The 13,389-nt window shown below is 35.1% G+C and overlaps 1 protein-coding gene across 1 annotated transcript in view; it reads left to right on the top strand.

Annotated features, from left to right (window-relative positions):
• The window catches only part of LOC134528911 (MAP kinase-activated protein kinase 2), a 151,462-nt gene extending 138,273 nt beyond the window's left edge, over positions 1 to 13,189 (top strand). The window contains exon 8 of the mRNA XM_063362577.1: positions 7,770 to 13,189. Within this exon, the coding sequence (XP_063218647.1) occupies positions 7,770 to 7,988 (219 nt within the window). The 3' untranslated portion in view covers positions 7,989 to 13,189. The remainder of the gene's footprint in view (positions 1 to 7,769) is intronic.
• The last annotated feature ends 200 nt before the right edge of the window (positions 13,190 to 13,389 follow it).

Below are 13,389 nucleotides of genomic sequence, written 5' to 3'. Positions count from 1 at the left end.
ACTAAATAATCGTTTATCTAATAATCAACATGGCTTTAGATCAGGAATGACCACAGCCACCAATCTAATTACTTTTCTTAATCCTATTTTTAATGAAGTCATTAGCAGGGGTCAGGTAGATGCCTGCTACTTTGATCTTGCTAAAGCTTTCGATACTGTAAACCATTAATTACTATTAGGCAAGTTACATAATTTCGGTCAAGTGACAATTATGTTAATTGGTTTTCTAGCTACCTTAAAAATCAAACTTTTTTTGTATCTATCAACAACTCCAATTCTTCAAATTTTGTAGCTAGTTCTGGAGTTCCTCAAGGTGGTACCTTGTCTCCTTTACTTTTTAACATATTTATTGATGACATTACTCAAATTCTGAATCATTCTTCTGGCACTCTATTCGCAGATGATCTAAAAATAAGTAGAAAAATTTTCTCTTTTAATGACTGTTTATTATTACAAACTGACATTAATGAAATTAATAACTGGTGTAAAGCAAATCTTGTGACCCTCAACAAAAGCAAAACAAAAATAATATCCTTTACTATAAAATACCTTCCTATCAAATATGATTATAAATTAGGCAACACCTTTATTCAGAAATCCTCTTCTCTCAAAGATTTAGGTATCATTCTTGATTCTAAATTGTTCTTTCACCAACATGTTGAACATTTAATTTCTAGTTCCCGAAGAACATTAGCTTTAATTAAATATGTCACATGTTATGCTACAAAAACTGATTTTATCCTAGTAGTATAGGAAAGTATGTCCGGGCACAGGATGCAGGTAGTGGTGCCGGTGCCGGTGTCCGCCATCTTGGATTGTGACGTAACGGCGGCCATCTTGGATGGTTGTGACCTTGAAATTTGACCTCGACCTTGAATTTGATCCTCAAAACGTGTCAAAATCACCCAAAATTGGACAAAATTTGCCCAAAATTCCTCAAAATCTGCCAAAATTTACATTTTTGTGGAAAAAAATTACGCCGAAAAATCTCAAAAAATTCCTCAATTCAAAAATCAGGATTTCGAAAATCCACAAATGTTCATTTGTCTTAGAAAGAACCCAAATGCCTAAAAGCGGCTTAAAACTCCTAAGAGCTAGCCGCTTTAAGCCGCCAACCTTGAAAATAAGGATGTCACGGCAGCCATTCTGAAATATGACGTCACCGTTGCAATTTCCGTTACGGCCGCCATCTTTAAAATCTTTATTTATTATCCGATTTTTAAGAAAAAAATTTAAAAATTATAAAAAAAATTCACTTAATAAAATTTAATAAATTTTTAATAAAAAAATTACTTTTATGACACGGAGCTCGGAGTTCTCGGTTCGAACCCGGCGAAGGCAAAAATATTAAAATTGGCGACCGATACTTCCCTCGTGGTGGGTGCTGCCAGACTGACCCCCACCACTTATGTCATAGCATATATATATCGCCAGTTTGCATGACGTCATGTCCGCCATCTTGTCTTCGTCTGCTGGAAGCCATCATCATTGTATCGTCTGCTAGAGTGCGCTGACACCATGTTAGTTTAATTCTTATCCGCCAGAGTGCAGTAATCATTTATTATTACTGTGACACCCGCCATTTTGTCATTTGGACGCCAACATGTAAATCCGTAATTTTAATGCTAGAGATTCGGGAAAAATTTCAAAATTCATAAAAAAAATAACTAATCCAATTTAATAATAAAAATTCAATTAAATATTACTTATAAACCACTATTGCACATATCGTTACACCCACCATCTTGGTGGAGTACGATACCATCGTTACACTTTATGTTACGTCCGTCATATGGGATCCTATTACTGTTGCGTGCTTCATTATGTCCACCATCTTGGAATCGTGTAATTATTTAGCTAGAAATTCGGGAAAAATTCCAAAATTCACAGCTAAAATCACACTTTACATATTGAATCTATACTTGGTTCGATCCTGGACGATACAAAACAACTTTAATATTTAAAAAAAGTACCACTAAAGTGACAGGTTCGAGGAATTAAACACCACAAGTTCTTTTACAAACATAATATTTATTACATAATTTATATTCTACTACAGGATCACTTGCGAAAGCCAACAATCTTATAATCATTTAGTTACGCATCGGTGTGAAATGACTAATTTTTAGCTCTAATCGGTTTATACTAGACAGAGACCAACCAGAACCTTTGCTGACATAGTCCTCCTCTTCTTGGCAGAGTTTCTTGATTCCATATTTAACAGTTTGCTTCACATCGTCAGAACTGTAAATTACTGCAGCCGAAGTCTTGAATGCACACTTCTTCACTTTGTCATCTAACGGATATGGCTTTCCATATATACAGTCCAACCACAAGTTATATTTTAATGGTCTGTTTGTTGCTACGTCATCAGTGAGCTGATTGATTATGTTCTGTCTGATATCATCAAGAAAAGTACAAATGTCTTTCGACTCACCAAACGTATTTAGATAATAGTAGTCTTTCAACGTTCCACGAAATGCAGACTGCGCCAAGTAGAAGCCATTATCGTTCACTTGTAATGCTCCGAACACAGTCTTAGGTTTAGTTCCATGTTCAGACGTCATGACAATCGGTTGCTGCGCATCTGTTTTTTTGATTGTACGAGCCCGGGTCTCCAATCTAAAGCGAGGAGTCTAAATGTCTGCAGGTAGTTCAGCAGTAGGCACACGGACTTCACCTTTACATATTTTCGCATGTCGTCGCAAACTATCAATTCGAGTAAACCATTCATGACAATCATCACAACGAAACTTTATACGAGAAGGATTCTTTTTGCATTTGCTCCGCTCATGTCTTCGTACATCATGGGAAAATGTGAACGACATATCACAGTAGCTGCAAGGATACCGTGCTGATGTAGACGAACCTTTCAGACCCGATCCAGATATGGACGTTGCAACAGTAATACCATTTCCAGGCATACTCTTATGAACATTGATGCATCGCTGTTGCACCGAAACCTTTACTTTCTGCCGCACAGCAGGACCTTTACATGTCTTCATGTGCGTTTTCATATTATCTTTTCTGGCAAACTGCTTATGACATTTCTCACAAACAAACATTTTACGATATAGGTTCTTGGCACATTCTCTCTTCTCATGCCGTCGAGCATTGCTGCTGTTTGAGAAAATCTTGTCACAGTAACAGCACCGATGTTCGTTAGTTGTTGTCGATTCGGCATCCATTGAAGTCTCCATCGAGGGCGAAACGAAGTTCGTCGAGTTTTCCTGTGTAGCCAGCACCACCGGCATTAAAGTCTCTTCTGCTGACGGTATCGCGTCTGTTGAAATCTCCTCCAATGTTGACGTCGTCGTTGCCAACGGGATCTGCACCTTCTCCGTCGTAGCTGTCGTCAAGGTCCCGTAGACGATGGTAAAACCTCCGAGTTCGACGTTAAAGTCGGTAAAGATGCCATCAAGTTCGCAAGAACAAGTAATTACACGATTTATGCACCAGATTAAACAAACTAGGTGATCCTTACACCGCCGACGTCAGTAACAAACTGAGCGTCCTGCTGTCTACGACTCGCTTATATACATGCACCGTATGGAATAATACATTAGTCAAATCAAGAACCATTTACAATAATACTAGAGTCAAAACAACATTAAAAATAGAAGGACCATCAATGAAAAGGCAGCAAGCACATTTGGAACAACCGACAACGAAAAGGCAGCACATTTGGAAGCACCGACAACGAAAAGGCAGCACATTTGGAATCACCGACAACGAAAAGGCAGCACATTTGGAAGCACCGACAACGAAAAGGCCGCACATTTTGAAGCACCGACAACAAAAAGGCAGCACATTTGGAAGCACCGACAATAAAAAGGCAGCACATTTGGAAGCACCGACAACGAAAAGGCAGCACATTTGGAAGCACCGCCAACGAAAAGGCAGCACATTTTGGAAGCACCATCGAATAAGGAAGCACATTTGGAAGCTCCATCAACAAAAAAAAGGCAAAAAGGAAGCACAAGTTACGAGATCTAAGTCTTAGTTAGAAATCAGAATACAAGAAATAAAAACATTAAATTTTTATCATTTTAATTATTTATTTTAATTCTTTACATTATACAAATGCAAGTAAAACAAGCCATTATTGTATGTAGCCAGCTTTCCTCAGTTCCTTGAGTATGAAGGATATTTCTTTGATGTACAAATAGTTTCCTGCACAAAGCGAACCATGTAGAAATCTTTGCCGGTCAACCAATATGTTTGGATCTTTCCATGATGTGTAATCATTCTCTTCTCTTCTACCACCATCTTCCTTGCACGTTTATAATAAATATTATGATCTCTGGTGTCTTCCGTTTTACCACCAACCTCAGGGTAACTTTCATTTTTGAGACGGTGGTCATCACAAGCTTGATCAGATTTATTTAATATATCACGTCGTTTCCATCGTTTCGGTCTCAGGACACCGCCACATTCTTCGATCTTGTCAGCTTTAGGTGCTTCATCATAGTCTATGTCTGTGTCAACAGCCTCAGAGTCACTGTAACAATCACCGTAGAAGGAATCGTCTTCACCCAATTTACCGTAAGAATTCGATGTTGATGATGTTGAAGTGTCTTCATCGTCTTCATGCTTCCTTTTTAGGAGTCCATAATTTTTACAAAGTAGGAAAGATCTACTTGAATTCGGCTGGAATATATTCTCACTTTTCACGTTAAGGATTCTTCCACTGTCTTCATTCTTCCATAAATCATCAACCTCCTTCAATTTAAGTTCTTTGTCGAGATCGGAAGAGCCAGGAAAATTATTGTCGTAATGTAGATCACTCTTCCTTAGTCTAGTAGATTCATCGTTGTCCTCTAGCTTGTACGCAGGCTTGGCGTTACAAGTTCTGCCATGTCTTTTTAAGCTCTCTCTCTGCGTAAACGACTTGCTACATCGAACACAACTTATCATATTGCGTAGTGGATTTTTAACACAGTCATTCTTCTCGTGTTGTCTTTTATTCTTTCTCAAGATAAACTCTTTGCTGCAAAACTCACACCTATGTTCTTTCGATACAGCGTCAGATCCTAAATCGGAATTCATATTAGTTACCGAGACTAATGCCAGATACCAATTGAGTGTTTTAAATTAGATCCATTACTGAAATAGATTTTTTTTCATATTTCATCAGCGAGAATTAATGTATCTCATGCAAAGGTACTTGATGCATGTAGTTCTGCCTTTCAACAACAGATGTCGCCACATGTTGCTTGCAGGTAAATAATATTTAGTTATTTTATGCGGGATGCGGGATGCTCACTAACGATCGCAAAAGAAGGATGGCTTCGCTAGACTCCAAGGAGAAGGAAGTTCGTCCTTCCTGTTAGTGCTGCTTAGATTTCTCAGAGATTATTATTATTTGACTGAGTAATGATATATATTTTTTTTTAATTTCCGCCTGATAAAAATATTCCAAGTGTTGATTAAGTAGCAGAAATTCACTTATTACATGTAACCTTGAATAAAATGTCATGCCTCATTAAGTAAAAAAAATCCTTCATGCAGAGATCAATTTCTCATCTGTAACCAGAAGCACTCTGAGAAAACCATAAGATGTCTAGTCAGGAATAATCAGGAACACACGGAGAAAACCATCACAAGTTTTCTTTGTTATCATAAAATTACAGGAAAAAAATTAATAAAAAATTTAAAATAAAAAAATCTCAAAAAATTCAAAAACTGATTCTGGCTTGGACTAGAACTCTATCTTTGCTCAACAATGAGAAGTTCACAAGCTAGCAGAATCAGTTTTTGAATTTTTTGTGATTTTTTTATTTTTAATTTTTTATTAATTTTTTTTTCTGTAATTTACAAGTTGTCGTCCAAATGACAAGATGGCGGGTGTCACAGTAATAATAAATGATTACTGCACTCTGGCGGATAAGAATTAAACTAACATGGTGTCAGCGCACTCTAGCAGACGATACAATGATGATGGCTTCCAGCAGACGAGGACAAGATGGCGGACATGACGTCATGCAAACTGGCGATATATATATGCTATGACATAAGTGGTGGGGGTCAGTCTGGCAGCACCCACCACGAGGGAAGGATCGGTCGCCATTTTTAATTTTTTTGCCTTCGCCGGGTTCAAACCGAGGACTCAGAGCTCCGTGTCATAAAAGTAATTTTTTTTATAAAAAATTTATTAAATTTTATTAAGTGAATTTTTTTAATTTTTAAATTTTTTTTCTTAAGAATCGGATAATAAATAAAGATTTTAAAGATGGCGGCCGTAACGGAAATTGCAACGGTGACGTCATATTTCAGAATGGCTGCTGTGACATCCTTATTTTCAAGGTTGGCGGCTTAAAGCGGCTAGCTCTTAGGAGTTTTAAGCCGCTTTTAGGCATTTGGGTTCTCTCTAAGACAAATTAACATTTGTGGATTTTTGAAATCCTGATTTTTTAATTGAGGAATTTTTTGAGATTTTTCGGCGTAATTTTTTTCCACAAAAATGTAAATTTTGGCGGATTTTGAGGAATTTTGGGCAAATTTTGTCCAATTTTGGGTTTTTGACACGTTTTGAGGATCAAATTCAAGGTCGAGGTCAAATTTCAAGGTCACAACCATCCAAGATGGCCGCCTTTACGTCACAATCCAAGATGGCGGACACCGGCACCGGCACCGGCACCACTACCTGCATCCTGTGCCCGGACATACTTTCCTATACTACTTATCCTCTCTCTTTATTTAGCATTAATTAGGTTAAAACTAGAATACTGCTCTGTAATTTAGAACAACATCAATATGTGTGATAATATGAAAATCGAAAACATACAGAATAAATTAATAAATATTATTAATCAAAAACATCTTTTTCTACCCAATCTGATATCTCTCTCAAGTCGAAGAGAATTACTTGACTCTATTTTCATTAAAAACTGTTATACTAACAAATGAACTGTAAATATATACTTGACAACACTGGTTTAAGAGTACCTCCTTTTAATAGTCGTTTAACTTCCACTTTGTACAGTTAACAGAAATAATGATCCTATCTTTAGGCTAATAACCAACTTTTATAAATTTGATAAAGACTTTAATTATTTTCCTTAGTTCTTAATGATCATGTGTGTTTTAGTTCTGTGTTGTCTAAATTGTAACATTTGAATTTTGTTTTATTGTCTTTGTTATGTGTGTTTTGTTTTTATATGTTATTATATTGTATTGTTTTGTGTTTTTCATTTATGTTTATTATTGTGAGTGTATTTGTGTCTAATTGTGTGCCTACCATTAAAGGCTTTGTCCTGTTAGTTGGCATGTTACAATTACAAATAAATAAATAAATAACTATAGAAAGTGCCATATGAATTTGTATTCACTTTTCATCTCATTTTAACATTTTAGCAAGTATTTATTTTATCACATATTTATTATAACATTTAGAAAAAATCAACATGGCATCTGAGACAGGTTATGTGTGCATTGTTAATATTTTATGCCGAGTTTTTAAACAACAGTAAAGTTTACGTTATACCGCAGTTATTCTTAAAGTTGCTCAAATAAATGGTCTAATAGCAAGCAAGAAAATATATCTACAATGTGTATCTCATCATGATAACCCAAAGCTAGACGAATATGAATTTTTTATTCTCTAAGCTTGGGAAAAATCCTTGTCTAGCATTCAGGTGGATACGGTATGTGTGTGTATATATGTATGTGTGTGTAGTGTATATTTATATACTTTATATAAATATATAATCACATATGAATTTGAGATGCGTAAGCATAACAATTAATGGTCACTTGGTTTTTTCTAGCAATATACGGAAGTACCACAAACTCCATTGCATACTGGCCGTATGTTGAGAGAAGGTGAAGATATTTGGCCTGAAGTTCAAGAAGAAATGACGCGGTCATTAGCAACAATGCGTGTTGATTATGATCAAGTTCACATTAAAAGCCTAGACAGTACTAATAATCCTCTCCTGAACAAACGCCGTAAGAAAGCTGGTGAAATGCCAGATGATATGCAGTAGTATATTGTCTCGTGTGTAAGAGGCAGAACGTCAGACATTTTGGCAGGGAGTTTTTAAATCAGTGCAGTTAGTGCTAAAAGCAAATATGCTTAAAGATAAGATGTGGAATATATAGTCAACAGACCGCACAGGAAATTCATCCCATAAGCAAGAGACATGTTGATGTAGATACTTTTTTTTGCATATTAAATGCAGTTGGCCAAAACTTACAATTTTTTTAACTAACATTTTTTTTACAACATTTTTCTGCCCCAGTGATGAGAGTAAATAAGTTTATGTAAAATGATGCATATAAAATATCATAGCTCAAAAATGTTGCTGGCTATTGTGTTTGTTTATGAAAACTTTGTTGTGTTAGTAACATTGCTTTTGTGAAGTAGCGTGTTCCTAATTTTTCTGTTTCGCTTTAGGTTTTGAATATTTTTACGGAGAGCATATTTATTCCATCTTTTTAAACATTATAGTTTTACACACCCATGTACATGTTAATTTTGGAATTCAACCAGCAGCAAGGGTACACACAGTCTATGTTGTTAAACTTTATAAAGCAAAGTTTTCCTAGTAGCATTGATAAATTAAGTTACATACTTAGTGTTAATAAATTCAACAAAGTTGAGTTTGAAAGATTTTCGTGATATATGAATTGAACTGTATCTTTACAGTTCTAGTGTTGATTCATAAGTTTCATAATTCTATGAAAGCATTGGAAAATAAATAAACATTAAATACTACATAGTAAAGGTGAAAGTTTTTAAATACATTTGTACAGAGAAGTGTTGATGTATAAGAGAGACAACATTTTTTTACAGAGTTTCATACATTAACTAGTGTTTAAGCAGCTGCAGATGTTTTGTATCTTAACAAGGGAAGGGTTCACCAATTTGGTTTAAACTGTGTGAGTAGAAGCAGGTACGTGCCCCTTTCAACGTCCTAAAATATCTCACCTGAGTGGGCCCTAGGAGTAGAGTTTGAGGGATATTGTTCATGAATTTTCAAGTCAGTGGCATGTTGCAGTGGTCAAGCACATTGCCTGGCCATCTGCCGGCTCGTGTTCGATACTTACTGCTGTCTTTTTTTATTTACATTTTTTTATTTCTCACAATTTAAACAATTAATTACAGAATTTAAATATATTTAAACTTTTAAATATATAATTTTAAAATTAATATATTCTTTTAAGTAATGTTTACTGTAATGTAGTTGATATTTTTAAACAGGAATTGTTATAAATTATAAATTTTTGAATTGTATTTACTGTCGAGCGTGGTTTGTGATTTTAACTTTTGTCCTTCAGTATCAACATTTAGCAACATTGTTTTGTTATATCCCCATTTGATCCTTTTCTAATTTTCTTTTGTGCGTTCAGAGAATATGGCTCTGGTAGCTTTTTCAAATCCCTTATAGTCGGCCATTACTTTACCTTTTTCCTACAGTTTTTAACAGTCTTTACAGTTGTGAACAGCGTCTCACCATGTGTCCACAGCGATTTGTCATAAAAATGTATTATTTTACTGGAAAAAGGAAACCCAACAACTTGGAAACTACAACTTTTGATGAAGATCTTAAAAAAAATTTCACCATGGCTCTTCATTATGCTTTTTCAATTTATAAAGAAAGGCATCATCACCGACAATCCTCCTGCATCTGTGTGTCCTCTGTAGCAATAGCTATGGGTGAAGCAATTGCAGATGAGGTTATTTAAATTATGAAAAATTATTTCAGTGTCAATTATGAATATATGTTACTATACAACAAACCTGATGAACAATATCTTTATGATGAGCTATGAGGATTTTCTCATTCTCTAGCTCTCTGTCTCTCTCTCTCTCTTTCTTTCTTTGCTCAAACACACTTTTACTATTTACAGTCCTATTTTTAACAGGTTCCTTCTTCAAGTAAAGATATGAACGGTGATGATAACGATCCTGAAGAACATTCCTCGGCGAGTTCCTCTCTTACTTTGGTGTCCTTGGCTGATAAGAAGAAAGTCATTGATTTTGCTGGTGCTCATCCAAAATGGAAGTTCTCATCATTAAAATTAATATTTACAGATTTAAAAAAAAAAAAATTTGTGCGTGGAGTCCACGCGTGTCAGAAATTAAATTTCTTGCTTATTAGGTATAGATAGAGATAAATTATTAGTATTTTTTTTTTTTTGTAGAACGAGAGATAATAATAGATAATAGTAAGGATGTGGGTATGATCTCAAATGAAATAACTTTTCCACAAGAATAAATAAATTGTACATTCTTTAAATAAAAAAGTACTAACAATTATTTTCTCCTACATTTAAAATAAATGTGCGCAAAGTACAGTTAAATTTGATTTTAAATAATACTTAAACTTGAAGCTTGCCAATAATTAGGTAGTTTATGCAGCTTAACTAATTGTCTATATGGACATATGGAGTCTGAGTTAGGTATCTGGCATGTGAAAGTGACAGCATGGCATATGAACCGGACCTAGCTCAAAGCTACTTTTTTGAACCACAGTTGCCCACAGCGACACTGTTCGAGAACTATTCATGCCTCTTAGTTGGACTAAACATATTTACACGCTTGTGGGCTCATAACTATAATACTGTGTGTGATATAGTTAATCAAATAATAATTCATAACTCATGTCAAACAAAAGCATGAAAAGCATTATACCAGCAAAAATATTTAGTTACACAGATAAAACAATACTCACATAATACTGTTTAACAGTACTGATTTACACAAGTAATTAAAATAATAATATGTACATTAAAGAAAAATCTTTTCTTGCAAATATGGCCCAGTGTGTGGTTCACAACAAGACGCTCAGACCCCGTTGTGTTACCCTCTGCCCAAATACACCCTTAAGTCGGGGGTGTCTGACGCAGGCGGGTCCCTACCGCCGTGATACGCCTATTCCTGCAGCATGGCAGGGTTAAACCTGAGCCGCACGCCACCACATGAAGCCTGCTCAAGGCTGCTCCAACGATCACTGACCACACCAACTGCCCCGGAGTGGGAATAGTTCGATGCGCCATTCCCAAGAAACAACCATGCATATGCAAGTGCACTAGAGCACGAAGGTGCGAGTGTGTGAGTGGTCAAGTGTGAAAGATTACAAGTTGCTCACCCATGAGTGAGAAAATGTGCAAGTTAGCAAGAGCGCAAGTGTGCAAGTATGCTGCGTCCGTTCTACCTTTCTCTGCCGTCGCCTCTACCGGTTCCCCCACCATGTACCTAACTAATACCTTCCTCTCCTGGTTCCCCAGAAATTGTTGCTCCTTTAGCAAAGAAGTTTCACTTCAAAAAGATTATCTTTAAATTTGGAGGACAGAAATAAAACAAGGTGACACTATAAATGACAAATCTTTATTCATCGACTCCAAAACATAAGAAAAATTTCAGGATGCTCGAAGCTGTTATGAACAAACAATGGCGAGAACATTACATTAATGGTTAAAGGCATTTCCATATTTGTCAGAAAAATTTCCATTTACATATTGCTAGTCATAACTGGGTTAAAAGGTTCAAACGTAAACATTCAATAAAACAATGAAAAATTACCAAATTCGTCAGCAAAAATTATGTTGCAAATTTGGAAGAAACTGTGGAAGCAGCAGAGAAATTATTATACAGACGAGACATATAATGAAAATCTTTAACCTTTGATTATATAATTAACACTGACCAGACTGGATGCCAGTATAAATCAACACATAACTGGTCACTGGATTACAAGGGTGCAAAGACTGTTTTAGTGCGAAAACTTAGTCTCTCCTTACACAACACAGTTTAGTTTAGCTTTTTCTGGGAATTTGTTTCCCCCTGTATTTTTATGTATGCAAGAGGCTGCCAATAAATTTGGTCCTCGAGTTGCTGGTACTGCCAAGAAATTAAAGAAGAATATAAAAATGTTGTCGTTACTTGCTCCAGTCAGGAAAACTAACAAAGAGAAGTGAAAACTAACAAAATTGTGAGAAACAACATTAAAGCCATACATTGCCAACAATAAGTTCCTTCTGTTGATGGATTCGTGGAGTGGCTGAGCAAATTTGACATTGTAGGATGAGACATTCGTCAGTGAGCAAGGTGAAGTAACGTGTACTATGAAGGTCATTCCACCCAAATGTACTCGTCTTGTTCAACCCTGTGATGTATATTTTTATCATCAAGTTAAAAATGTAATAAAAAGACCACATACAAAGTTCCCCCAAGTTGCTACAACAGCAGGAAGAATTTTCATCATGAGAAGATGCAATTAAAATACAGATGATCATGCATCATCAATTAAATGCTCCTGTTTTCACCCCAGTGATTCAGTATGCTTGGTTTGCATCAAAATTGACACAGGAAATACAATTTAAAAAACTTGAATGAAGTATGCTTTCCATTGAATCATATTTCGTACAAATGTTGTTTAAAAATATGCTTTTATAAAATGTGCATGGTGTGAACAATATTTATGTTTTAAATGTTTGTTTGATGATTATCACACTAAAAAAATGTTTCTTTTGATAAATAAAAAGCAGCTTAGATAATTAATTGCTTGAATTTTTGTAAATGTTTATTTTATTCTAAACCTCACCCAATTGTGTAACTTAAATGTTTAAATATATTTTTTTAATTCTTTAATTAATAGTTCAATATTACATGAAATAAAAAAAAAATGAAAATTAAAAAAGCTTAAGCAGTGGATATTGAACCCGAGCCGGTGGATTGCCAGACAACGCTCTTGACCACTGTGCCACATTACTTGAAAATTAAACTCTACTTCAAAATCTTGAAAAAGCTTTTTCTCACTTTCTAGGGTCCACTGAGGCAAGATATTTTAGGATGTTGAAATGGGAACCTACCTGCTTTTACTCTCACAGTTTAAGTTTGTTAGACTCATCACATTCTCAGTTTTTTTTATCAAAAATAATGCAATAACTTAAGTGTAACATATAAAGCCATTGTTTTTTTGTTTGTTTTTTTAATTTTACAAAGCCTGGAAACATTAACTGTGAAAGTGTGGTACAGTTTTGGTTTTACTCTGAAGTGTAAAAACGTAAAAAAACTTCAGTTCTTCTTTAACTCTGTCTAATTTCCAACATTAATTTGTATTTATTTCTTTGTATCACTCTGTAGTTACCCTTGTGCCAGCATCTCTTGTTACTGCTATTCTGTTGTCAGGCTAAATGGAAAAGTGATCCATTAATAAAGTTTTGACATTCATTATTACAACAGTGTTGGTTATTTTACAAGAATTTATTACATAGTTGATTTAGGTTGTACGTTTAAAGTAAGACTACTTTCTGTTGTTAACTCCTTGTGTTTAAAAATAACTGTCAAACTACCTTGACCTTTGAGGTTGAGCTGCATGGAAGTGGTAGATCTACCACTTTGACTCAGCTCATCATCAAAAACTAAGATAGTTTATTAGA

The sequence above is a fragment of the Bacillus rossius genome, chromosome 2, assembly GCF_032445375.1.
Source record: "Bacillus rossius redtenbacheri isolate Brsri chromosome 2, Brsri_v3, whole genome shotgun sequence".
Taxonomy (NCBI): domain Eukaryota; kingdom Metazoa; phylum Arthropoda; class Insecta; order Phasmatodea; family Bacillidae; genus Bacillus; species Bacillus rossius.
The sequence above is the reverse complement of the archived record's forward strand: the minus strand, read 5'-3'. Positions and strand labels throughout refer to the sequence as shown.